This window comes from Alexandromys fortis, unplaced genomic scaffold, assembly GCF_014885135.2.
Source record: "Alexandromys fortis isolate MF-2015 unplaced genomic scaffold, M_Fortis_MF-2015_v1.1 scaffold_53, whole genome shotgun sequence".
In the NCBI taxonomy this organism is placed as follows: Eukaryota; Metazoa; Chordata; class Mammalia; order Rodentia; family Cricetidae; genus Alexandromys; species Alexandromys fortis.
In genome coordinates, this window is record NW_026067939.1 from 2218325 (window position 1) to 2242751 (window position 24427).

Below are 24427 nucleotides of genomic sequence, written 5' to 3' on the forward strand. Positions count from 1 at the left end.
GAGAGAGAGAGAGAGAGAGAGAGAGAGAGAGAGAGAGAGAGAGAGAGAGAGAGAAGTTTAGCCTCTCTGAGCTGTTTGGTTATAATAGCTACTACATAGACAGTTTCCATAAATACTTGTTTCTGCGCAAAGTCATTCTTTCTTTGATAAATACCCATCAAAAGGACCTCAACTTCTTAAGTAAAAGAGAAGCACACAGAGAGACAATGACAGAGAGACCAAGACACAAATACACACAGAGAGAGAGAGAGAGAGAGAGAGAGAGAGAGAGAGAGAGAGAGAGAGAGAGAGAGAGGAAGAGAGAAAATACAATGAAAAGGGAAAAAAGGAATGAAGAAAGCAGAGAGAAAGAGAGAAGAAGGGAAACATGGAAAGAGCAAGAGTGTGTGAGAGAGAAGCGTTATGGTCTTGGTCGGTTAGAGAATGAGAGTCTGCAGCAGCAGTACAGAATCCCAGAGAGACAGTGTATTGTTGTCTTGAAAGCCACAAAGCTAAACAATTCCAAGAATGTCTGGCAAAGACCTTTTGGGAAGGGCAAGGTGGGGGAACGACTGGGTGGGGGAGCCCCCTCCGCTCCTTTACACGGTGTGAAGGGATTTGGGAGACCTGGCGGAAACCTTCAGGTCACCCAAGGAACTGCTCTCGCGGCTAGTCCTGTGCGGCGAGGCGGGGGGTGAGCGCGAGGCGCGCGGGGCGCGGAGATGTGCAAGTGGCAAAGCTGGACCGAGTGCAGGCGAAAGCTGCAGAGCGGCCACGGTGAGGGGTGAGTCTCGGGGTGAGGGTCCGAGGGATGCGGGCTTCCCCGGTGCCCTCCCGCCCCGAACCCTAGTGGGGCCTGGAACCTCCCGTGACTCCGGCCTCGGCTCCTCTGAGCGCGCGGTGCTCGGGCGCACCCTGGGGACGCACCGAGCGGTGGGTGCTCTCCCGGGCTGCGGGCCAGTCTGCCCGCAGCCGTCCCGGCCGGCGCGCTCATTGGTCGGGATGTGTCTGCTCAGCAGCCTCCAACTTCTCCCCAATCCCACTGGTGAGTCACCGGGGAGCGAGCGACCGGGCACCGGGGTCCCCGCGGTGTCGGCTGCCGGTGGGACGGGCAACAGGAGGACGGAGCGGGCGGGGGCTGGGACGCGCGGAGCAGGGACAGAGGCCGAGGTCCCGCGCAGAGCCACCGCGGGCGGAGGAGGCGTGTCCTGGGCGGGAGCCGCCACTGGGACCTGAGAATGCGTGTGGGGAGGGGACCGGACCGAGAGGGTGACCTGGAGGAGGGCCCTGCGAGTGATGTCAGGTCACCTCCAGGTTCATTTTCATAGCTCCCTGCAGCCTCCGCCTGGGAGTTATGTTTGGTGACTGAGAGCAGCGCTACCAAATTGCACCGGGGTTGATTTGGGGGCTGGGAATTGGCCATTCCGCTGTACAGACACTGATTTTTTTAAAAGCAAGGTTTGTTTTCGTTTTAGTTTCTATCGGATTCTCTCCTCGATTAACTCACTTTTCTAGTTTTTCATTTTCTTAACCTAAATGTCTTTTCACGATCCCATATCTTCACCGTGCTTTGAACCTTGGCTTCCTATTATATAATTCATGCTTAAATCTCCCGGAGGGTTGGCTGGCGCGGGGTGGGGGGGCTGGGGTGTTCTTTCGTAGATGGAAGTTTTTAAAGACCCTTACGTTTCCCGATCTATTTATAGTCTTTAAAAATAAGAGTAACTGTAACCGGGTATTCCTCTGAGCCTCTCGGCCAAGTCTATTCCTTGTCCATAAGCGGTTCACATGGCTCTTATTAAACTGAAAACTAGTTACTGACTTGCAGCGTCAGCGTTGGGAAGCTGCTGTTGGCGGTACATGGGCCATGAGGGAATGTAGTTACACTCCCTTGGATTTTTTTTTTTCCTCCTTTCGTTCAAGCTCTCAAAATGTTTGGCTGTATTTTGGACTCGATGTTGTGTGCCTTCGGTTGTGTGACTACACTGTACACGAGAGCATTGTAGATGGGACTTTTCATAACTCTTCTTGGAGGCTGGGGAAACACCTACTAGTTAATGTCCTAGGGAACACGCTTGCTTCTGAGTACTCCTTTCTTGTTCAGCGTCCACGGGCACCGTCTAAATATGAAACCGGCTTCTTCTTCCTCTGCCTCAGTATCCATTAATGCAGACTGTAATTCCAAAGCACCACCGCAGGGACTAGCAAGCATAAGTATTGTAATTGGCATCATAATTCCGGTCAGCTATGTTTCATGATTTGATGGTCTGCTGATGCTTTGAAATGCCTCTCATACTCAAGCAAAAATAATGTCGTATTCTTTCGCTGATATTGCCACGCTGACATTTATGGGGCTTCTGTTGAGTCCAGACTCCAGATTCGGTTCTGTTACTGTCTGTGTTGGTACTTGCTTTTTTTCTTTAAGTGCTTTAATGTAATTCCAGTTCCGGTGAAATATTTTAGGAACCTAAGTATGCTTTTGTATTTTTTTAATTGAAAGCCTTGACTTTGTCCTGCGTTTTTGTGTCCTGGTCTCCTTCCTCCCTATCACCCTTTCTTTTAAAGGTGTTTGGGTGTGGTGAGGTTGGCTCTTTAGATAACTGAAGATTTGTGATGTGTTCCACCTTGAGGTATTCTGGCCCAGATTTTCCTTCAAAAGGATAATGAATCATCAAGAATTAACTGGTAATGAATGACAAAGTTAGTTAGGAGGTTCAAGCTGCAGCATTTCTGCTTTTGACCAATGTTGAAAAGTACTACTAAGAGACAAAAAGGGCTACTCTGAAGAATTTGCAAGATATTGACATCAACCTCTCTGGTTGATGAAGAGATTTGATTTAAAGGTGGTTTTCCCATGATGCAGGTAAAAGAACTAAATAGGTAGTTTACATGGCACTATTAACTTCCCAGTAACTATCCCTGCAACCGTAGGTCCCTAACTCTAAAGAACACAGCTACCTTTCCCTCCTGCTCAGTGTGATATTAAAGGGACCCAGGACACAGTAACCCAGAACTGAGAAAAAAAAAAAAAAAAAAAAAAAAAAAAACATGCCCGCCTACTTGCTTTCCCGCACCAGGAAGCTTGGTGGCGCCAAAGAGCACGTTGACTGTAACCGAGTGCCTGATGGGCTCTGAGCTGACTTTTGCAGACTCCCTGGCGCTGATTGAGGCTTCTAGAAAGAACAAAAACAAAAATAAACAACACCAAAGACAACAGAAAGGCAAAACAAATAAATAAAAATAACTCAGCTCTTTATGGCAACAAGCATTTAAGGGCAGTGGGGACATGTTTAAAAGACACCCACAAGCAGATGTGATTAATATTCAAATGTTTTAGGGGTTTCAGGGGAAACTTCTCTTTATGTTTACTTCTCTGTTAAGAGTCAAAGTATGAAATCTGTACCTGTCTTTTCTTTGACCAGCCACCACTACTATGAAAACAGCGATACGATCAATGCAATACTATATCCTCACCCCAGGAGCCTCTAGGCTAAGCTAACATGAGTTACATAACCGTTAAATAAGACATTTCAACATGCAGGTACATTACATTCCTCTTTTATTGAACAGACCAGATTTTCATTGTCCAGCAAAGCATTTTTATTTAATAGTCCTTGCTTGTAACATCGTGTAATCAGGAGAACAAACTGCTCAAGACTTTGCATCCAGTCCCCCAATGCCCACGTGTGGTTTATTATTGATGAGTCAATACAAATCCCTGCTTGCCTGCTAAGTCCTCCCAAGGACACTTCAGATTTTGTCATTTTCGACTTGTGTCACTCTGCTTTGCCTGCCTCAGTTTCTACCAAATGCATTCCTGGGGATTTATATCTATTCAAGTCAAGTCTGTACTGATGAGAAAAAGTCTCTGAGCAATTATTTCATCTAAGAGCCGAATTTTATGGTCAGTTTGTATTGAGTCATAAACAGCTAACCTGTTGTTTAAAGCCGTCTTTCCTGAGATCGTGCAGGAAGGTTGACATTATTGGAAGCTTTTTTCAGCAGTTTTTTTTTTTTTTTTTTTTTTTTTTTTTTTTTTTTTTTTTTTTTTTTTTTTTTTTTTTTTTTTTTAAAGAACCACCAGGCCTCTATAGAAACCATGGAATCTTACACTTGGCCTTATATACCCTTAGTTTTTCACCATGAATTTCTCTAACCATGTCTAAAGCAGCTTTTCCTTTAAATGGTACGGTTACATTTGAAACAGTGGCCAAATGTTTATGCAGGATATTGGTGAGCTCTGTTGGCTTGAGCAAGTTAGCTGACTTCTCTGCTTCCCAGCTTCCCAGAGTGGAGAACTGGAGTACTGACATCCCCTCTGTAGAGATTAGCAAAGGAAATGGATGAGACACGAAGAACTGTACCAAGCACGGAGAGAGAACTCCAGAAACCCCACCTATAGTTAGAAGTGTTGAAACTTTCAACCTAATTACAAGTGAACTATATAGTTAACAAGTGATAGCCTGACCTACAAAGGAGAATTTGTTTAATCATGTTAGTTTTTTCTCTTTCAGTTGTACAAAGAAAAAAATACTGATAAGGTGATTGGCTTTCATCCTGAAATACAAGCCTCTTTTTGTCCATTGAGTGAGAATTTTCAGAATGCTGTCTAGCCAGCTAATAGATACCCTTATCTGCAGCCGAAGTAATTTTTGAACTTTAAAAACACAAGCCATTTTCAAAGTAAAATAAAGTACCTCAAGTGTTTATTCCTTTTGTTTTTTTAAGCTGTGTTTGCACTTTATATTTCTGCTTAGTCAAAACCTCAAGGAATTAGTCATTCGTTTTTGTTTTCTTTAACTTATGAAAGAAACCACTGGAGCAAGATATGGAGTTAACCTTTGACAGGCTAAAGTTCACAAGGATGAGTTTAAAGCATTCTTAGTTAAGGTACAGCAATTGTTTGCTCACAAACCTCAGAAGTAATGTAAGTATTTAATCAACTCTCTTTCTGCGATCTTCAGTTATAGATACATATGTATGTTCTTTTTTAAAAAAACATGTGCACATGTACGTGTGTGTGTGTGTGTGTGTGTGTGTGTGTGTGTGTGTGGTTGGGCCTGAGACCAATCAAACTCACATGTATGTATCTTCTTTATATTTGTTGCTTCCAGCTTTACTATTTTGACTTTCAACAAAGGTTTTCTTTCTAATTTAAAACAAGTTGACCTTTTACTTTTCTTTAACCACATTAACTATATACATACATAAATATATACATATGCTTTTTTTATATCTACTTATGTGCTTTTATATATGCATATTTTACAGATTTTAGGTGATGGGAAGATCAGAAAGTCAGATGGATATAACTGATATCAATACTCCAAAGCCAAAGAAGAAACAGCGATGGACCCCACTGGAGATCAGCCTCTCTGTCCTTGTCTTGCTCCTGACTATCATAGCTGTGACCATGATCGCCCTCTATGCAACCTATGATGGTGAGGGTCTCCCCCCACACACACAGAAATAAATGCAAAAGGGAATAAAGCCTTCCCCATATGCATTTACCATTTACCTGGATGATTCACAGATTCACCTAGAAGATGCAGCCTTCGTGTGTCAAACAACGAACTTAGAATACAGTGCAGTGTCCTTGTGTGTGAGCTGAGTTATTAATCGCCAAGCACATTCAGTATTTTCATGAGTATGAGACTTGTACAATTTTATTTGATTAAAAGATATACTGTTTTATGTCAAACGTTAGTAATAGCCATGGATCAATTTCTGTTGTCGTTGAAATTCTAAAAGGCTCCGCAGGAGTTTAAGAAGTCTAATTTGAGTCCTGGAAGTTTTTCCACAATGGGGATTAGTAAAGATTGGCTCTTTAATGGGAAACATGATTACAGAATGATGAATGAAGCGTTCAGCTATTTTAATTTAATATTCCCTGAGTTTAGTTGGTGAATGGAGTATAATAGCACACCTTTTCTTTGTAACCATCTTTAAATTTAGCATTTCCTTTTTGGTCTTCTGTTTGTTTTTGCCTAGTAAAAATAGAACATAATATTTAGTGGTCCATTTATTTAATCGGCAGAATTTTTTAGTAACAAAAGGTAAACATAAGCTGTAAAATTTTATTACCAATATTTATACATCTACTCTCCTTTTTCTAGACGGAATTTGTAAATCATCAGACTGCATAAAATCAGGTAAGAAACTGTTTTTTCACCTAGTAGTTGGCAGTTAATATGTAACATTTAAAAGCAAATAGTAATGGAGATGTCTACTTTTGCTCTGCTCATACGCATTCTCATTAAACGTAACTCAACAAACACCAGAACGCCTTTAAATAGCTAATTAATCAACTAAAAAAAACATAGAGAAAACCACTAGTATTCTGAGATGATGCCAAATTATGTTTTATGGAGCTTACTAGGTAGTTAGAGAAAGAGAAGAGCCCCTGAATGGTGAGCTTGTGAGTAAGTTCAAGACATTAGAAGGGTATGAAGAGGAAAGAATGGCAGGTTGTTCATGAGAGAATTGAGAAAAGAATGACATGGACACATACACGGAGAGGGAGAGGGAGAGGGAGAGGGAGAGAGAGAGAGAGAGAGAGAGAGAGAGAGAGAGAGAGAGAGAGGAAGTGAAGATGTGAGAAGGGCCTTGGAGTGAGATAGAATTTTGGAAGAAAAAAAAAAGCATAGAAAAGTGTAAACAAGAAGAAAGAAAAAAAGAACAAATCATGTGGGCTAGGGATGCAACTTGGTGGTAGAGCATCTGACATGGACAGCCTTGGTCTTAAGCTATAACCTTAAAAAATGGAAAGAAAGGAAAAATAGTGTTCTTGGAAAGCAGTAAAAAAGCAACTTGATAGATAGGAGCACTTCACGCAAAGCTTTGGAAACCCATCGGTAGGCTTCGTGGTGATAAAGGAGAAATAAGACCTTCCCTGAACGGTCAGGTGGCTGGGCTGCAACTGAGGGATGACCCTGAGTAGGTTGAGTGAGAAATGATCATGTGAGAGGGAAGAGCAAGCGGAAGCTGCCCCAGTAAGGCCAGCATGAGCTGCAGAGCTTAGCCTGGGGTGAAACCCAGTGGGGCTGAGCCAGCACTGAGGGTGAATCGGTTGAGGCAACTGAATGAGATGAGGGATACGGATGCGCTGAAGTGGTACCGTGTTGTAAAATCCAAAGGACACTGGAGTTTTTGAGGATGACACCATCCTGGTGCCCACCGGCACAGAAGCAAAAAGGGGAAACTTGAGCTGCATGTTCTAAGCCAGGCCTAACCTCCAGCTGGGGTGGCAGAAATGGGGCCTGAGGAGCAGGTGTTTGGTTTGGAGCCTCTCCGTTTATAGGTAACAGTAGAAACCTTGGAACTCTCTGAGTTTCCAAAAGAAGAAAAGAAGGGGGCAAAGACTGGATTTAAGAAGACATTTGTAATGAGAGGAGAAGGAAAATAAAAGAGCGAGAACAGAAACACGTGCAGCTATTTAAGTCACAACCAGTCCTGTGTTGTCAGAAAAGAAAGGTTCTTGACCCTTCTGCAAGAAGGAAGATGCATCTGGGTGCAGCACCCTGAGATCTGCTCTTTAACCTTTGGCAGTTGGCTATAGTCCTATCTGATTTTCTGTTATTCTTTAAACTGTGTACGATAATGATAGGAAATTACCTTGGGGTTCTAGGCTGTGCTCTAAAGTGCTGAGTCTGTGTCCTTCGGCTGCCTGCGTTGCTTTTTAAATAGATATTTTGTTCTAGGCTTCTATTGTGATAGTCATGCACCTTCCATCATGATGTTTGAATCAGGAAGCTTAAGAAAGACCTGGTTGTAGATTGGATTATAACCATTTGCTGTTCAACTCAACAGCGTGCACTTTACTGTCCAGTGGTTTTAATCTGAAACAAAAATGTCTTTATTCCCCAGGGAAATGACTCTACAGACACACTGCTTGAGAGACGCCTAGGGTCACTGCAGTAAAGTTAATATGAACTACAGTTGCTAAAGTTACCATTTCCTCCTTCTCCGGTCCCCCTCTTCTCTCTCTCTCCCTCCTCCCTCCTTCCTTCCCTCCCTTCCTCCATCTCTCTCTCTCTTAGAAATCATGTCTGTCACTGGAAAGACAAGTCTCTTTAGACTTTAGAAGTAGTTGCAAATAAAAAAAAACGCTACAGAAAATATTTGTCTGAGGAAAGTAACGCAGAAGAATGATGAAGGCAGAATAGGCAAAGAGAAGAAATATGGGGAAAATATGTTGAAAAGGTAGCATATCCTAATTGCAGTTCTGTAGTCACTTTAAATGACTGGGAACATTCCAACCCAAGCACAGAAATTCTCGAGAATTGGAGAAGTAGGTGTGATGCTTACTTTAATTGAAAGTGGGTTCCAACTTTCTCTCAGTGGACAGGAACTTCCTGGCAAGTGTCCTTTAAGGAAAAGAAGGGACACCACACTGAGGCAAAAACTGCAGTCCATGGGTCTTATATATTTTGGGTCTGAGCATCTGTGATTTTATAATACATATAAAGTAATATTTGCAATGCATTCTTTAATTTGCTTATATATTAGTTCATGGTGTTGGTCAGACCTCAATAAAATAAACACCATGCAACAAGTAACAAGTAGAGGCAAGGCTGGGAACTGTATTATAAAAGTATGTCACTTATCATTTGTGAGACATTTAGCAGTGTCAAAAAGTTAGCGACACAGAGCTTGTATGTGGTTCTTTAGACTTATGTAAGTTTAAATTCTGAAACAGACTTTATTTTGCACTGTAACCTTCCTAACTCAAAAGATTTCCCCAAATCGTATGCTTCAAATCAAAGTGTCTGAACCTCAACATTGCTGACATTTTGATATGGGTAACTCTTCACAGAGGATGCTGGCATTATAAAATGGTTAGCAGAAGCCCCAGTTTCTAGCTACTAGCTCAGAAGCAAGTAGGTTATATCATCCCATTGCAGCAACCAAAAAATGTCTTTGTATGTTATCAAATATCCTTTAAAGGGAGCATCACTTTGATAGGCTAGCATTGCTTTAAAGAACCTGCGGTACCAGGACTTTCATCTTGTAAGGCAAAATAATGCCCTCCAATGGTGCCCATACCTTATTCCTTAGATATTCCTTATGCATCGCTTTATATGCTCACAGAGACTTTAAAAAAGCAAAGTGGGGTGTGTGCGCGCGTGCGCGCATGTGTGTGTGTGTGTGTGTGTGTGTGTGTGTGTGTGTGTACTAGGGAGTTTGAAGTGGAAAGATGACCCAGTATGATTTGGTTGCTATTGTGTAATTACAAGCATCAGTTCCACCACGGAAGCAGCAGAAGCAGAGACCTCAGTGGTACAACCATAGTATGCTCCCACTGGAAACTGTAAAGCAGAGTGAGGAGTTGTCCCCAGAGCATACTGGAGAACCTTAACTCCTCAGGTCCTTTATAGAGTTTGGATGTCTAGAGCTCTAAGATAGTAAATCTGAGGTGTTACTATTTTTATCTCCTTCTTACAGGTGAACACACTTGGCTAGACTCCAATCTAGGCAGTGTTTTTGGAGGTCGCTAATTTGTTTCCCAACCACCCTGACTCAAAATAATCATACAGAAACTATATTGTTTGCAATACTGTTTGGCCAATAGCTCAGGCATATCGCTGGCTAACTCTAGACAGCAACGGAGTTCAGGAGAGAGAACTGTTCTCTTGTACAGGTTTATGCTGCTCAGTTGCTAAGGAACCTTGAGCAAAAGGTCTGGGGAGCAGGAAGACCCGGATAAAACACAAGGAAAGATGGGCTACAATCTGGACCATTCTTTTACTTCATTTCTGTACTTACCAAGCAAATTTTGATGAGTATTTAATTACCTCCACTAAGAAGGGGGATGTTCTATCCACTTGAAATATTTAACACAGTGAGATAATGAATAATTCACATTCTGATTTAATTATCATTTTTGTATAACTTGACCTATAACCCTGAAGCAAAATGAATCTTCTAGTGTGTGGTCACTTCTATAATTGCTAGCTGGTAATAATGCCCCAGATAAAGTATCTTAGCACCAACTGGCTTTCTGGCAGCAACAGGGCATCTCTATTCACTGAAGACTTTCGTCTCTGTCATCTGCCCATTAACACAGTGAAGACTCTGTGAAGAGAAGTTCATCAATACCAGAAGGGCAGCCTGACTCTTGGGGTTTGCAAGTCCTGTACCAACCTTGGAAGGCAGATGAGGGTGTTTTAGTATGAGTTTGAAAAAATTCGGCAGGCACTAAGAGCACCGAAGGGCAGTATCTTGGAGGAAAGAAAAAACAACAAGAACAACAACAACAACAAAGGAAGCCTTTGCTGATTTCAAATATAGCTTGCAGAAACTTACTTTCAGGGATTTCCTTGATCTAGTACTGAAGGCAATTTTGAGGTTATGCTTTCTTAAAATGTGTCCAGTCAAAACTAGCACCTACCAATTAAATCCTTTCCAAGAAAAGGAGCAAATATTTCCCCTCTCCTCTCCTCCCACTCTTTCACACACACACATACACACACACACACACACACACACACTTATCTTCTGTGGGAAAAGTAAAACACTAGTGTTCCATTACTGTGTATGTGTGACCAAGGGATGGAAAGTGTAGGTAAGTTAAATTAATCATTTAGTGTGTGAGGGGAAGTGGTGCCCGGTAGGCTTCTGTAGACTTCAAATGTAGGTTTCAAAGCTATAAAAATTGTGTATTTGTACAGTCGCTGAATGTAAACTGTAGTCAAAAATATTATGAGAGTTCTGAGAGTCCTGGTTTATAAACACTGAGAAAGAGTGAAGAGAGAGAGACGGACCAATCCGAGTGCCGTTTAAGGATGGGTCCCGCTTTGCCTTACTCAGCAAAAAGTAGTCTGGTGCTCTTTACCAACCATTTTGTCTGGTGTGCAACTCAAGGTCATCAAATTAGTGCATTATTTGAGAGAAGTTGAAAATATAACATTAAAAAGAATCATAAGAAGAAAACTGCCCAACTCCTTAGGTCCTATAAATTGTCATTCTTTAAGACCATTTAGCAAAGGAGAAGGGAGGAGGTGCTGGTATTTTGATTCTGTTCTTATACTGATTGAAATCGGGACTCTCATATTCTCTCTCTTTTAAAATGCCTTTTAAAACATCTTTCGCCACACCTGCTAAAATTCTCCAGAAAGAGAATAAATGCTTTCTCCAAATGTGAGAGAAATGCACATTTAAGGACTTATTTATTGTGAGAATCGGGCTCACTGCCAGAGATAAGCTAGAAAATATAGTTTAGCGACTCTTACTGCTTGGCTACCTATGTGCAAAACAGTGGTGCTTTGATCAATGATGGAGCACCTACACAGCATAAACACGTGTACATGCTATAACATTACATTGCTTTGTAACATCATAGCCATCTTAATTTGTGTGAATATGCCGTTTGGTGTCTTCAAAATCATCTAAAGATGTGTCCCTTGGAATGAGTTTATCGTTCAGTGTCTGACTACACTAGGATTGTGCTGATGAGAAGTCTCTGGAAACCCAACTAGGGAGTTAAAATTACTTCAGGATCGGGTGCTGGAGGCATGGTTGCCATCTCCTGAGATTGGATTTATGGATATATGTGACCATCTGCTCCAGTGATCTGATGCATATTAGATTAGTAGGTCTACATAGAGCAGCCAGCCTCCAGTGATCCAGCCACCAAGGATTGTCCTCTGGAGACAGGCCCTCGCTAATACATGACACAAAAGGCCCATTTTCAACTTCACTGCTCGAAGTCCGTCAGATTGGTTTTAACCTGTAACTATAGGCTTCTTTTTATTAACTGGTTTCTTTAGTATTTTTCCCATCCCTAACTTTTCTTTCTCCTCAAACAAATAGGAATTTATTCCACACATCTCTGAAAGGCTACTGTCATAGTTTCTGCCAATTCGATACAAACCCAGATGTTTATAAGAGGAAGGACTCTTAACTGAGGAACTTCCTCCATCAGATTAGCCTGTAAGCATGACTCTGGGGTATTTTCTTGATTGCTGAGTGCTGTGGCAGGGCCAAACCCACTGTGGGCAGGTGGACCTGAAACCTAACTGAGGAAGGCCAGGGAAACAAGCCAGAAAACAGCACCCTCTACTTTGAGCTCCTATCCTGCCTGGCCTCAGTGATGGGCTGTAACTTGTAAGTCAATAAGCCCTTTCTTCCCCAAGTTAGTTTTGGCCATGGCGTTTTATTACAGCGACGGAAATCAAACCAGGACTCCCACTTTGATTATGAGGTGATGCATAGTTTAGGATCAACACCAATTAAAGATCAGATGAAAAGAATCAATTCCGGGAAGAGGTATGTGCAGGAGACGTTGACTTTTTCATTTTAAAAGAGATGTAAGTGTCATGAATAATTAAGGCACATTCATCTGAAAGCTTCCTGCCTTCTTTTTCCACTAAGAAACTTCTAGCAGCAGAGAGCTGGCATGTAAGTTTTGGCCACATCCTGTGTTATTGTGTGCGATCTTAATTAAGTCATTTCAGGCTTGCTGCATTTCATTTCCCTTATCTACAAGACTGAAATTGAAAAGGCATCCTTTTACAGCAAGAAAGCAAAGACAAACGACAGCCCATTCCATACTGCTCATCTTCCAGGGAGATGCACTGTGGCTATATGCTCAGGTGTATCTCACTTAATATCTTATCTCAGAAAAATTACAAATGTGGCATTTAAATATTTTTATTGAAAAGCAAACAAAACTATTTTTCCATAAAAGTTGTGGCAGTAGGAACACATACACGACAACAAACACACATAAAACCAGAGAAAAACAAGAGAGGCTGATTTTAGATGCTCTAAGATTAAAAACATATTATCCTCTCTTGCCATTGTTTTTTTTTTTATTGTCATGCTCTGTCTTACACAGGGAGTGACAGTTCAGACTTTGGCTAGGTTAAAAAATGAGCTCAACCAGAAATGGACACTTAAATCTACTTCCCGTAAAAGGAAAAAAAAAAAAGCAAAACTTTTCAATAGACACAGCCTCATTCAAAAACCTAGCTACTCTATGCTTGTCCGTATAACCCTTAATGCTAGCTCTTCCCTCACCTCTAATTATATTCAATGTAGAAGACAGAGGTGGGAGGAAGTGACCATATCCTTTCTTCAGAGTTAGGTGCTTGGACAAGGCACACCACCCTCAGCTGGAAACCTTCAAAAATGCTCATTCCCAGGCCATGCCCTGTTGAATTCGCAGTTGGGGTGTTAGCAAATTCCTAGGGTGTTTGTCTGTGCAGAGAAGTCCAAAAAAACAAAAACAGAATCATGATTTCCAACTATGGCAGCTTAGTGGAATAATTTGAGAAGCCTTTAAAACATGCTGAGATAGCCATGCACACACACGTGCACGCAGACAGACACACACACACACACACACACACACACACACACATGCACTCAGGATTACTGTTCTCTAAGTGAGGAAGGAAAGCAACTGAAGTTTGTACATGATGTTAGTGTGCACAGAAATCGCCTAGACATTTACATTTTTTCCAAAAAAAAGGTATATCATAATAAGGTGAAGGCAAAGATTTACCCAGAGGAGGGAATAACTTTTCAATGAGTAAGAGCTTGGGAAAACCAGCGAACTCAAAGTCTGTCTGGAGGGCTATCTCACAGAAGAGACATGAGGGAGAACTTGACGCGACCGAGGCGCTTTGAGGATCCATTTAGATCCATTTAGATTTTTAGGGTACGTGTAGTAATTGGGGTGAGACGGAGACCAATGGGGAAGTGTTGAATGTTGGTATTGGCTAGGGAGGCGAGCATCAGCTGTATCACATAGTCCGTGTTAAAGTACTGGGGACTCCTGTCTGCCGCAATGGGAAATCAGAGAATTGTAAGTTTTAAATGATGCATGCCACGTGATCCGAGTTGCTGAGGGATCGTGGTATGTGTTTTGTTCTAGCAAAAGACTGGCTAAGGGCAGGAGCTGAGCATCCTACACTTATCTGGATGAGGATCATGGTTGCCTAGTTATGAGGTTCCAATATTCGAGGTGCATCGGGTTGGGTATGTTTGCTGAATGTTTTGTAGAATTTATTACATAGAGTGCACAGACAAACAGGCGGTACAAAAGAAGTGAAGAAGAAAATCGTGAGCCGGGCGGTGGTGGCGCACGCCTTGAATCCCAGCACTCGGGAGGCAGAGGCAGGTGGATCTCTGGGAGTTTGAGGCCAGCCTGGTCTACAAGAGCTAGTTACAGGACAGGCACCAAAGCTACAGAGAAACCCTGTCTCAAAAAAAAAAAAAAAAAAAAAAAAAAAAAGTGCAGCTTTAGACTTGGAAAACTGGTAGGTTAAAAAAATGATAGGTAAAGCCATCCACCGAGCCAGGAAGAGCTAATTAAGAGGTGGGACAGATTATAGGCAGGCATTCACCTTGGGGCCATTTAAATTTGAGGTGCTTGTAATTGGTAGTAGAGTTCAAGGAAGCTGGGGCTGAAGAGAAAGTCATCAGCCCACGTCAATACGGTTGAGATGCTCAGAAGGGGGTAGAGAAGAGAGCCGGAATGGCATGGTATAAAGTAACACATTTGGGAATGAAAAGAAAAAAAAAACCCCAAAAACGAAACTCTTTCAAAAGAGACTGAGAATCGAATAATCAAAAAGGTTGACAGCCATCCATCCAAGTGAGAGGTCACCCAAGCTCGTGAAAAAGCAGATGTCAGAGTTAGAGTGACCATTGGGATTGAACAGAGCTGAGCGCCAGCATGAGATAACACTAAAGCAGAGGGAACAGGACGAGGATTCTGGTTTAAGATGCCTAGTAAAAGATTATGGGGAATGTGGCCAGCAGTCCTCTTAGACAGAGGGCTCTCCTCTTGCTCTGCCTTCCTCTGTTACTGGGCATTGGAGTCAGCGATGGTAGGAACGACTGCACCCGCGGAACTCGAAGCACAGGAGACCCAGTAGTCACTGCGTCACAGTTTTGTATGCGAAGAGACAGATCTACTCCCAGAAGGCGACTGTAGTGGACATAAAGAGAGTAGGACCCTGGAAAAGGCCAACAGCCGCATCGCGGTGCTGTGAAAATACACTAATGTAGAATAAAGGTGATAATCAGGAGCGTTCCGAAAATCAAGAACCCCTTAGCTGCATCGAGACAGTTGTTCACGCGTCCCCCATGCCAGGTGCAAAGGCAGGTGTGGAAGAGCCGACTGCAGGGAGGGCGCCAAAGCCTTTAATGAGCAGAAATGACTGTCTCGGGACGGACGTGGGATGACAGGCAAAGTAGGCGAGGCTGGGATGATTGGACGGTGGAAGCCTCAGTAAGTGCCGGGAAGAAGCGCGGATGCCGATTTGGCACGGTGATCACAGAAGGCTGGTTTGACCTGTTGACGACGAACACTGTCTCACAGAGAGCGCATGGGAGAGAGGGCTCTAGGGAAAGCCATTTTGCTGGAGCCAGAGAGCTAGAAGGCGCCTTCTGGGAGCAGGCTGAGGACTTCATACCCTCACACTTCCTTGGAGAAACCCACTTCCAAAATGCTTTTCTGGTTGTATTTTCTGTCACAAGCCAAGCCCCTCTTCCATTTAGTGGTGAGTTTGTGGGAGACAACTTTCTGAAGGGAGAGAAGCGTTGCTGATTATGACTAAGGGGTGAGGACGCGCGTGCCACAGGATCTGTTCATACAGATTAGGGGTTTGGGTCACACGCTGCCACAGGTGATGATGTCACTCAAAAGCATAAACACCATGTCGGGGGGGGGGGTCCAGCAGGCCTCCCGCCTGGCATATTGTTATGGGACTCTGGGATAGTAGACTTTTTAAGGATTCGTTTAAATTTATCTTTCTATACTCTAGATAAAAACTCAATCAAACGGAAAGTTATTAAAGTGTTTGCTTAAACATTTCTCGAAGGTGTGATCTTTCTTCAGAATTTCAAAAACAAGTGTTGCATTTCAGAAGTGGGGTTGCCCTCCTCTCCCCGCCCCCATTCAAGCCAGGAGCCTGTGAAAGAGTCACAGTGCCAGCTAGCTGATCAGGAAGCCCAGCTGAAAGGAACTATCGGGTAACCACTAGCAAACACCACCGTTTCCTTCTTCTTTGAGGCTGAATAAAACCCCATTGTGTTTCTTTATCCAGTCCTCTGTTGATGGAAACCTAGGCCGATTCTGTATCGGCTATTGCGAGTGGCCCTGCAGCCAGAGCGGGTGTGCAGGTATCAAGACCGAATGCTGAGTGAGATTCCTCAGGACGCGTTTCCAAGGCTGGCATAGCTGTGCTGGGTGGTACTTCTTTTTCGGTGTTTGAGGAGCATGCATGATCATTGCCACTGTGCCCGTGCTGATGAACATCCCACCGGTGCTGGATAAGAATTCTCTTTCTTCTACATCTTCTCCAGCGTCTGTTGCCATTCATTTTCTTAATTATAGCCGTCCTGAAGGGAGGAGACGGGATCTCAATGTACTTTCGAACTGGATCTCCTCGATGGCTATGATATAAGGTTTTTATATGTTTATTGGCCATTTGTACTTTACTTTGTGAGAACTATCTGTCTCTTCCATATATCCATTATTTGATTGTTTAATTTTGTTGTCATTTTGTTGAGTTCTTTATATTTTCAGATGTCAATCTCTGTCAAATGTGTATTTGGCAAGGCTTTTCCTCCGTGTTATAAATTGTCTCCACCCAATTGTTTCCTTTGTCAGACAGATGTTTTCTTGATATCATGTAAATCCCATCTATAGCTTCTTGGAACTCTTTCTTGAGCTACTAAAGTTCTTTCGAGAAAGCCATTGCCTGTGCCCTATTGTGGTGTTTTCCCCTAACACCTTCAGAATTGCAAAAAGGAAGAGAAAGGTGCAGGACAGAGGAGATTATATCCCTAGGTCCCTTTCATTCCCTAGGTCCCATGTGCAGCTGTCAGCAAACCCTGCACTTGGGTGTCTTGGTCCCTGGCACCTCTAAGCACTTGCTGTCGTTTGTCCCCTTTCCAAGGAGATAGTGAGTCTCACTCCTCAGACCAGATTCCCACTGTGTAGAACATCACACAGTTCTCATTGAAAAAACTGCCCTCTAGTTAGAGCAAAAGGGATTCTTACAGATCTCTCAAATTGCCCAAAACTTAGACTGATGATCAAGTCATTACTTACAAACATTTTCCCTGTTATGGGAGGCTGCTCGTTCATTCCCAGCTGCCCAGACTCGACATAACCACACAGAAACTGTAGTAATTAAATACTGCTTGGCCTATTAGCTTATGCATATTTCTAACTAACTCTTACATCTTAAATTAACCATTTCTATTATTTTATATTGTACCATGAGACTTGTGGCCTACCGGCAAGCTTTTAGCTGATGGCTCGTGTCTTTTTCCTCTGGCAGTTACATGGCTTCTCCCTGACTCTACTGTCTTTCTCCCAGAATTCAGTTTAGTTTTCCTGCCTAGCTCTATTTGGTTTAGCCACTGGCTAAAACAGCTTCTTTTTTCATTAACCAATAAAAGCAACACATATACAAAAGGACTTCCCGCAGCATTTTCCCCCAGATCTGTTAAGTCCTTTGACTTAATTTTCTGGCATAATGAATTTATTTAGATTAAATTTGGATGCTTTTGGTACCTTTGCTATTCTGAAGCTAAATGAGCTCATTATTCCAAAAACACATGTATAGAGCAATTAACAATTCTGTTCATTGAAATCTAAGTGTCAGAATAGCAACAATATGTGTGACTGAGAAATTTATTTTAGTCATATTTCATTGACTCTAATAATGTAATATACACATAGTTGTGAACATAACTGTGAATTTCAAGCAAAAGTGTAAATAATATTCCAGAACAAGGCTCTGATAATGTGCTGAAAAGAAATGACACAAGCTAAATCTTGAAAGCCAATTTAACAAATTTATCCATTTTCAAAGTAACTGTTGTCAAACTTGGAATACCACACACCAGCTAGGGTAATGACACAAAGACATCAAAGAGAAATGGAAAGTTGACATTGTAGCAATATTCCATTTGGGACCTAAGGGCAGGCTCAGCCTCCCTGCAGCCTGGTACTCACTGGGACCAGGGTCAGTGACTCTGTGGCTCCTCATCCAGTCAGCCCTGTACTAGCTGATCTGCCTTTGACCTCTGCTCCCATCCTTGCTCCCAGCCTGGTCCCTTGAGGGCTTCACTCCCTCCTCATTTCCCAGTTCCAGCCAGTGAGTTTCGGCTGCTTCTCTGTCCTGAGCGACTGAGTCTAGCCGCTCCTCACCCCATAACCTTTTCCCGGGTTAAGGAGCTGCTGGTCCTCACTTCTTCCCGCTGCTCTCTGCTCACTCCTAGGCCTGCTTTTTTCTGTTGCTCTCTGTGGGGAGCTTCCTCCACCACTGATCATTTCCAATCTGTCTAAAACAGTATTCCGTGTCTCCGGACGGGTCTGATGCAATCTCTCTGAGCCCCATTTATATAAATGGCAAACAATTAACGTGGAGAAGGGTTTCTTCATGGGGAGGAATAGTTTTTCTGTACTCCAGCACAGAAAGCCAAGGTCTTGCCAGTCCCTCAGCTAACTGCACATCCATCTATGAATTTTAAAATCTTGAAGAAGGGGAGGAATCAATTTTGCCTTATTTAATAAATAAAAATCTAATTATGTTTAAAAGTTAAAAGTTTTCAGATAGTGTCTCTTCAACAAAATGAGCATGTAAAAGTCATTTTCTATTTGACATTGCTTTATGCATGTGTGGATTTTAGTTTACAAACAAGTGGGGACCATTTGCTATAAGTTAATTGAGAACAAAAGATCTTTTTGGAGTATCCACCATGGACTAGTTTTTTTTTTTTTTTTTTTTTTTTTTTTTTTTTTTTTTTTTTTTTTTGCACAGGGTGGTGGCACTCACACCTTTGCTCTAAGTGTTCTTACAATTATCAATGCTTTTACATTATTTGGGTCACCTTGAAATACATTCTGAGTTACTTCTTAGATATCATAAATACTATACCAGGCAAGACTTTCTTCAGTCCCAAAGTACCCTACATACTTCTCCCAGAGGTACCAGCTGTACAAAGTGTGATTTGTGCCTTACTAAAATAAATGTAAATTTCATGATTTTGACCTTCTTCATCATCATGTTTCCAACAACTAACAAGATCCATACCATACAGTTAATAGAATATACAAACGTGTTCTCTGGTGCTTTAGCTTGACGTCCCAAGCCATTGGACTACACTAGCTGATTCTTCAGGACTCCTGGTACACAAAGCCAGGTAGTGAAGAGGTGTTCTCAGTCTCCTATTGGCCTGTTTATGGAAGTTGGGTTTCTTAGTTCTGCACTACCTGTGAAGGCTCCAAGGTTTAGCCCATCAGTGGCCAATGCATCTCCTTTGCAAGTAGCTACCTCTCCTCCTTATTGTTTCATATGCCTTGTTAATTCTCCCTCCTCAGCTAGACTTGGGTCAATGAAGAAACAATTTCCATGTATTCATGTGTGTCTCTATTCCCCGGTTTTCCAGCCATAGGGAAAGTTCTCAGCTAACCTTCTACTTGGAGAAGACCTGCCAGTTTCTAGGATCAAGGTCTCAACCAGCCTAGGTTTCCTTCCTCAGTGCTAGGTTGCTCTGCCCATGATTCTCAAGGTTATTTCTGTTCTCTTTTAACTAAGCCCTGAGTTCTGATTTGGGACACCCTTATGTAGCTAAGCTGGCTGCTTTCAACAACCACAGTCCTCTATCTCTGTCTGCCTCACTCATAAAATGCCAATTCCAGTTCCTCGTTCATATACATCAACACTTATCTTGTTTCCGAGAGCACATTGCAAACATCTAGCCTTAGGTGTCATAAAAAGTAGGGATTTTCATGTCACTTGAGTGCTGGGTAAGTTAGATGGAAGTGTACAATCCTCTGAGCTTGAAGATTGGGACTGTGTACCCGCCAAGTTTCACTCAGTGCCAACTAGTATTGGGTCAATGGTGGCACTCAGAACTTTTGCTGAAATAAAGTGAAAAGTTTCAGAGTCTGTCCATTATTCCCGAGGAGAAAACCTTTCAGAGAAGGCAAATCATTTAGCGTAATCCCCTGGGTCTTCTATAATAGAAAAAGTCTATTTACTTACTAAAAATATGATTGTGTGGAGCTAAACAGTCTTCTGTCACCGCAGTTCTTGGGCTATTAATAGATACGCGGTTTAATAGCGCTCACTAGGGAAAAGCCCTTTTACCATTTGACAGCATTCCAGAAGTGTCCCGACCTGGCTTGACCTCTTTTTGTACCACCCCCTAGCAAAAAACTGACACAAGGGCACACCGCCTTGAGCTCCTCTCAGTCATTGCGTGTCATGGAAGTCTGTTGGTCATCCTTGACCAACTCGTGATTCAAAATTACCTGTTTAAACACGAGGAACATGGGTGGGTCTAGGAGCTTGGGTAACACCCCACGTGTTACCAAGGCAACAGTGCAGCCTTTTCATGACCTTTCACGGCTTCAGCTTTTTAAAAATGGAACATTATTATTCATTATCGCTACAAGCAACAGCAAACTTTATAACTTATTTTAAGGGTATATTGTTTAAATCACAGTATTGCCCTTAATAGATTTTTGCCAGCCGTCTTCGAGCACTGAGAATGCTGATTCCACCTGAAGAAGAAAGAGCTGTTTTTAACCTCACCCGTGGCACTTGAAGTTAACAGTTACACCATTGAACCGATTTCCTTTATTATCAGCACATGTTTTTGGTTGTGCATTTTGAAGGAATCTCTAGGGGAAATTACTGCTATCCCTCACTTGGCTGCGAGCCCATTCATTGAAATGGACTATGAGATAAGCCTGAAGAATCTCACTTATTCGGGGACAACCGACTATAGACTACACTTGCAGAATGGTTAAAATAGAAGATTCTGAAATCCAGGGCCAAGTGAGGTGAAGAGCTACATCTAATGACACGCATATTAGGAGAAATTAAGCTCGCTTGAGTGTCTAAGAAGACAGAGCTTGTTAGGTAGCATAGTTGGGATTTGCTTCCTCTCTTTCTGAGGCTTTTGAGATTCTTTCATGATGTCTGGACTTGAGGCAGAACGGTGGCATATGAAAAACATCAGCTTCAAGTTAAACTAACAATCCATCTCAATTCATCTTAGTAGCCCTCCTTGGGCATATAGCCCTTCTGTGCATGGCTACTTTAAATATCCAATATTTAACATTAATATGCAATATCCACTATTTGAGTATCGACTGTGGGTCCAAGGTGTGTCTGGTCCACTTTCCCATTTATCAGTGGTGTGATCTGGCCTACAACTAATTTATCCAGAATGTTTATACCTCAAAATGACAGCAAGATATATATGCCATAAAAATTTCAATGAAAACAATCTTCAAAGTATTTACAAATGTGTTTAGCATGAAATTAAGTGCTTGGTGAATGTTGGCTTCTGTTGCTATTATGTTGATTTCATTTCAATGCCTTTGAAGTCCCTCTAATTTCTGTCTATAAGTCTGACGGTGAATGGATTCCAGGTTTGCTATATATAAGCTCGTTCCTGTGTGCATGTTCATGTAAGCATGTTCATGTGTTCATATCTGTAGTGATATGACCAGTCTTCACTATCCACTTCACTGCGTTTAGTCATCAGGGAGGTTGAGGCACACCTCTGGGTATATGTTGCCAGGCGTTTCCAGTGAGGAGAAACTAAAGTAGACTTGCCTAGAATGTGGACTGCTCCATCACATGGGATAGGCTCCCAGATAAAATAAAAAGGTGGAGAAAGAAGGAAGTCAGAATGCCCATCCCCTTCTCTTGGCTTCTGCTGCACCATGGTACATGCTGAGTGTCTCCGCCATGCCTTCCACACTGGACTGAGCCCTTGAAAACAGAATCGAAACAAGTCCTATCCCTTCAGTAATTTCTGTCTGGTATTTTGATCACAGCAATGAATAAGCATCCTATGCACTGGGCGTGAATTAGGCAATGTAGGCAGAGTAGTTCTAACTTATGACCATTTATTTGACTTACTTTTTTCTCTTTCCTTGAGGGTGATATAAAAGGATTAAGCATCTTTTAGAAATTATACTTTGAAGTTTGGTCTTTTCTCGGTTAGTGTAGTCTGAATGGCACAGTGAGTTCGCAGTCAGGCATATGATTGTGGCTCTGAGGTCTTAAGTTTGAGTGTTACTCAGCTATGCTGTTGAGTAGGATGAGCGTATTAGATGTGTTTGCTACTTAATTATATTTTCCACGTCTGATGAGTTTATCAGAATGCACTCCCATTGTAAGTCGGAGAGCATCTGTATGTGAAATATAGCTACAAACTAATTACTCTGCAAGCCAGGGCACCAAAAATAGACCTGTTTATTGAGAGCCCAGATGTACAGGGTTGTTGTGCTGTGTACAAAGGCTTTCCACGGATCTCCCATGGAGTTGGAAGAGTTGTGTAGCCAGAGTCAGTCTTTCTCGAGTCTTGTGCATCCCAGGCTGTCCTTGAACTTGCTGTGCAACTGATGGTGAACTTGAACGTCTAGTCCTCATGTTTTGCCTGTGTGTTCTGAGATTACGGGCATGGAGCAACACACTGGTGCTGGGGATTGAACCCAGGACCTTGGGCATGGTTGGTAAGCGCTATACCCACTAATCCACACCATCTCCAACCCCAGTGATGACTTTTCTCGCTGCTGACTAATGAAGTCTTAGCTTTAGAGTGCTTGGCCCGGAGAGTAAGCAGTGGTTCATAGGAGAGTTTGAGTTAAGTGATAAAGAAGCAGCACGCAGATTAATTTAGTCCACCACACCCCGTCTTTCTTCAGTCAACGCAACACAAGAGCGATTTGGGGGCAGGGATTTTCTTCATTAAAAGTGGAGTGGATTGTGAAGGAATCCAGAATGTTTGTAATAAAGGCTGCTTGGTTTTTATTAACAGTACAGTCGTTTTCTTTTCTGGAATGGTACCCTAGACTCTCGTTTGCATATTGCTGCCTTTGAAGGGTGATAACTTCACATTTCCCTGTGTTCCCTGTGTTCTTTCTAAGGGTTACAGCTATGCCTTTACATTAGTCGAGGGCCAATGACAGAGGGAGGAAGAAGAGGAATGGAGTTGTCAATGTCTTCGGAATGTTGTTAAAGGAGTTTTTATTTTTAATTTGCTGAAGATGCCTGAGAGTAACATCAGGCTTAGTGTCTGTTAATATAGGCCATATTTATAACCAAAGGTCTAGTCATAAATGAGCGGCCTAAGGTCTTTACAGGAAGCATCTGCTGCTGGCTGTCCTCACATGTCTCTGACCTCATTTGGATACTTTTATTCAGTTATTTTAAGATACTAAAGTCAAAATGTTGTTTGGAACCAACTATCAGAAGGCTTAGAGCAATTAGGAAAGAACAGACTGAACACGTTTTTTTTTTTGTTTGTTTGTTTGTTTTTATTTTTGCTCCTGTGCAATTCCCTAAATCCGTCTTTAATACAGAACAGGAATAGTCAGTGAAAAAAATTGCCACAGACTAGAGAGGGGTGCTATAAACAGATACCTGATCTGCTTAATCTAATTTACAATGACAGAAAGATTTTTATTTATTTATTTCATGTGCATTGGTGTTTGCTTAAGCAAGTACCATACATGCTATGTATGTGTGGGGGTGCTGGATCCGCTGGAATTGGAGTTAAAGACAGTTGTGAGCTGCCATGTGGGTGCTGGGAATTGAACCCGGGTTCTCTGGAAGAGCATCCTGTGCACTTAACCACTGAACCATCTCTCCAGCCATGACAGAATGTCTTTTAAATGTAATAATGACCATGACAGAATGTTTTTAAATGTAATAGTGATTGAGAAATAAGTGTTGGGTATTCTAATATTTGTTTGTTTTTGTTTCGCTCATTTTGTTGATTTTCACAGATGTTCCCCAAATTATAAATAACCTCACTATTTGTGGACCCTGTGTTTGATAATTTGACTTGGCACTAAGATTTACTTTCGACACCCAAATCAACAGCCCAGGCTCTTTTGCAGAGTTTCCTGGATATGTGGAAAAGAAAATGTCATTTGACTGTCCATTCACCCATGTATTCACTGAGCCAAACAAATAGACTAGGCTAAGGGTAATTTGTGTGGGCTGTTACTGCCATGTCAGAGGTCAATAGTATATAGTCAGTGAGGTCCTTAAACAGAAACACAGAGCATTGCCAGAGGCTCGGCTGACTATTTCCTCAAAGTCCTATGATTCACCATACACAAATTCAGTATTGGCTTTATACGTCAGAAAGCCCATCAATAACAAGAATCACCCATATTTGCTTTGAAATTACCAAGAATTTATTCTTCATTCTTTTGGGAAGCATTGATGACCTGCTAAATAGGAATCAGGTTTGGAAAATGAAGTCTATGAGGAAGTCCTGCAGTGCCGTGCACTGTGTTCATTTGCTGCTAGGGCACTGTACTGACCTCAGGCTTCCCCTGTCTCTCTGACACTTGCCCCAGGAGCATGTGACAAATGTGGGGGTTGCTTTTAAAGTTAGTATACATATAAGACAGAAAAATGGCATCTAGGAAAGGTTCTCACATAAA

The 24427-nt window shown here is 42.2% G+C and overlaps 1 protein-coding gene across 4 annotated transcripts in view; it reads left to right on the forward strand.

Moving 5' to 3' along the window:
* Mme (membrane metalloendopeptidase) overlaps positions 1-24427 on the forward strand; it is an 82927-nt gene that overhangs the window by 3577 nt on the left and 54923 nt on the right. The window contains exons 1-3 of one of the 4 annotated variants that reach the window (XM_050147417.1): positions 600-763; positions 5251-5420; positions 6096-6131. In XM_050147417.1, coding sequence (XP_050003374.1) covers positions 5261-5420; positions 6096-6131 — 196 coding nt within the window. In that variant the 5' untranslated portion in view covers positions 600-763; positions 5251-5260. Of the gene's footprint in view, positions 1-599; positions 764-1002; positions 1025-1279; positions 1438-5250; positions 5421-6095; positions 6132-24427 lie in introns of those variants that run through there. The other 3 variants (XM_050147418.1, XM_050147416.1, XM_050147419.1) reach the window with 3 other exon arrangements.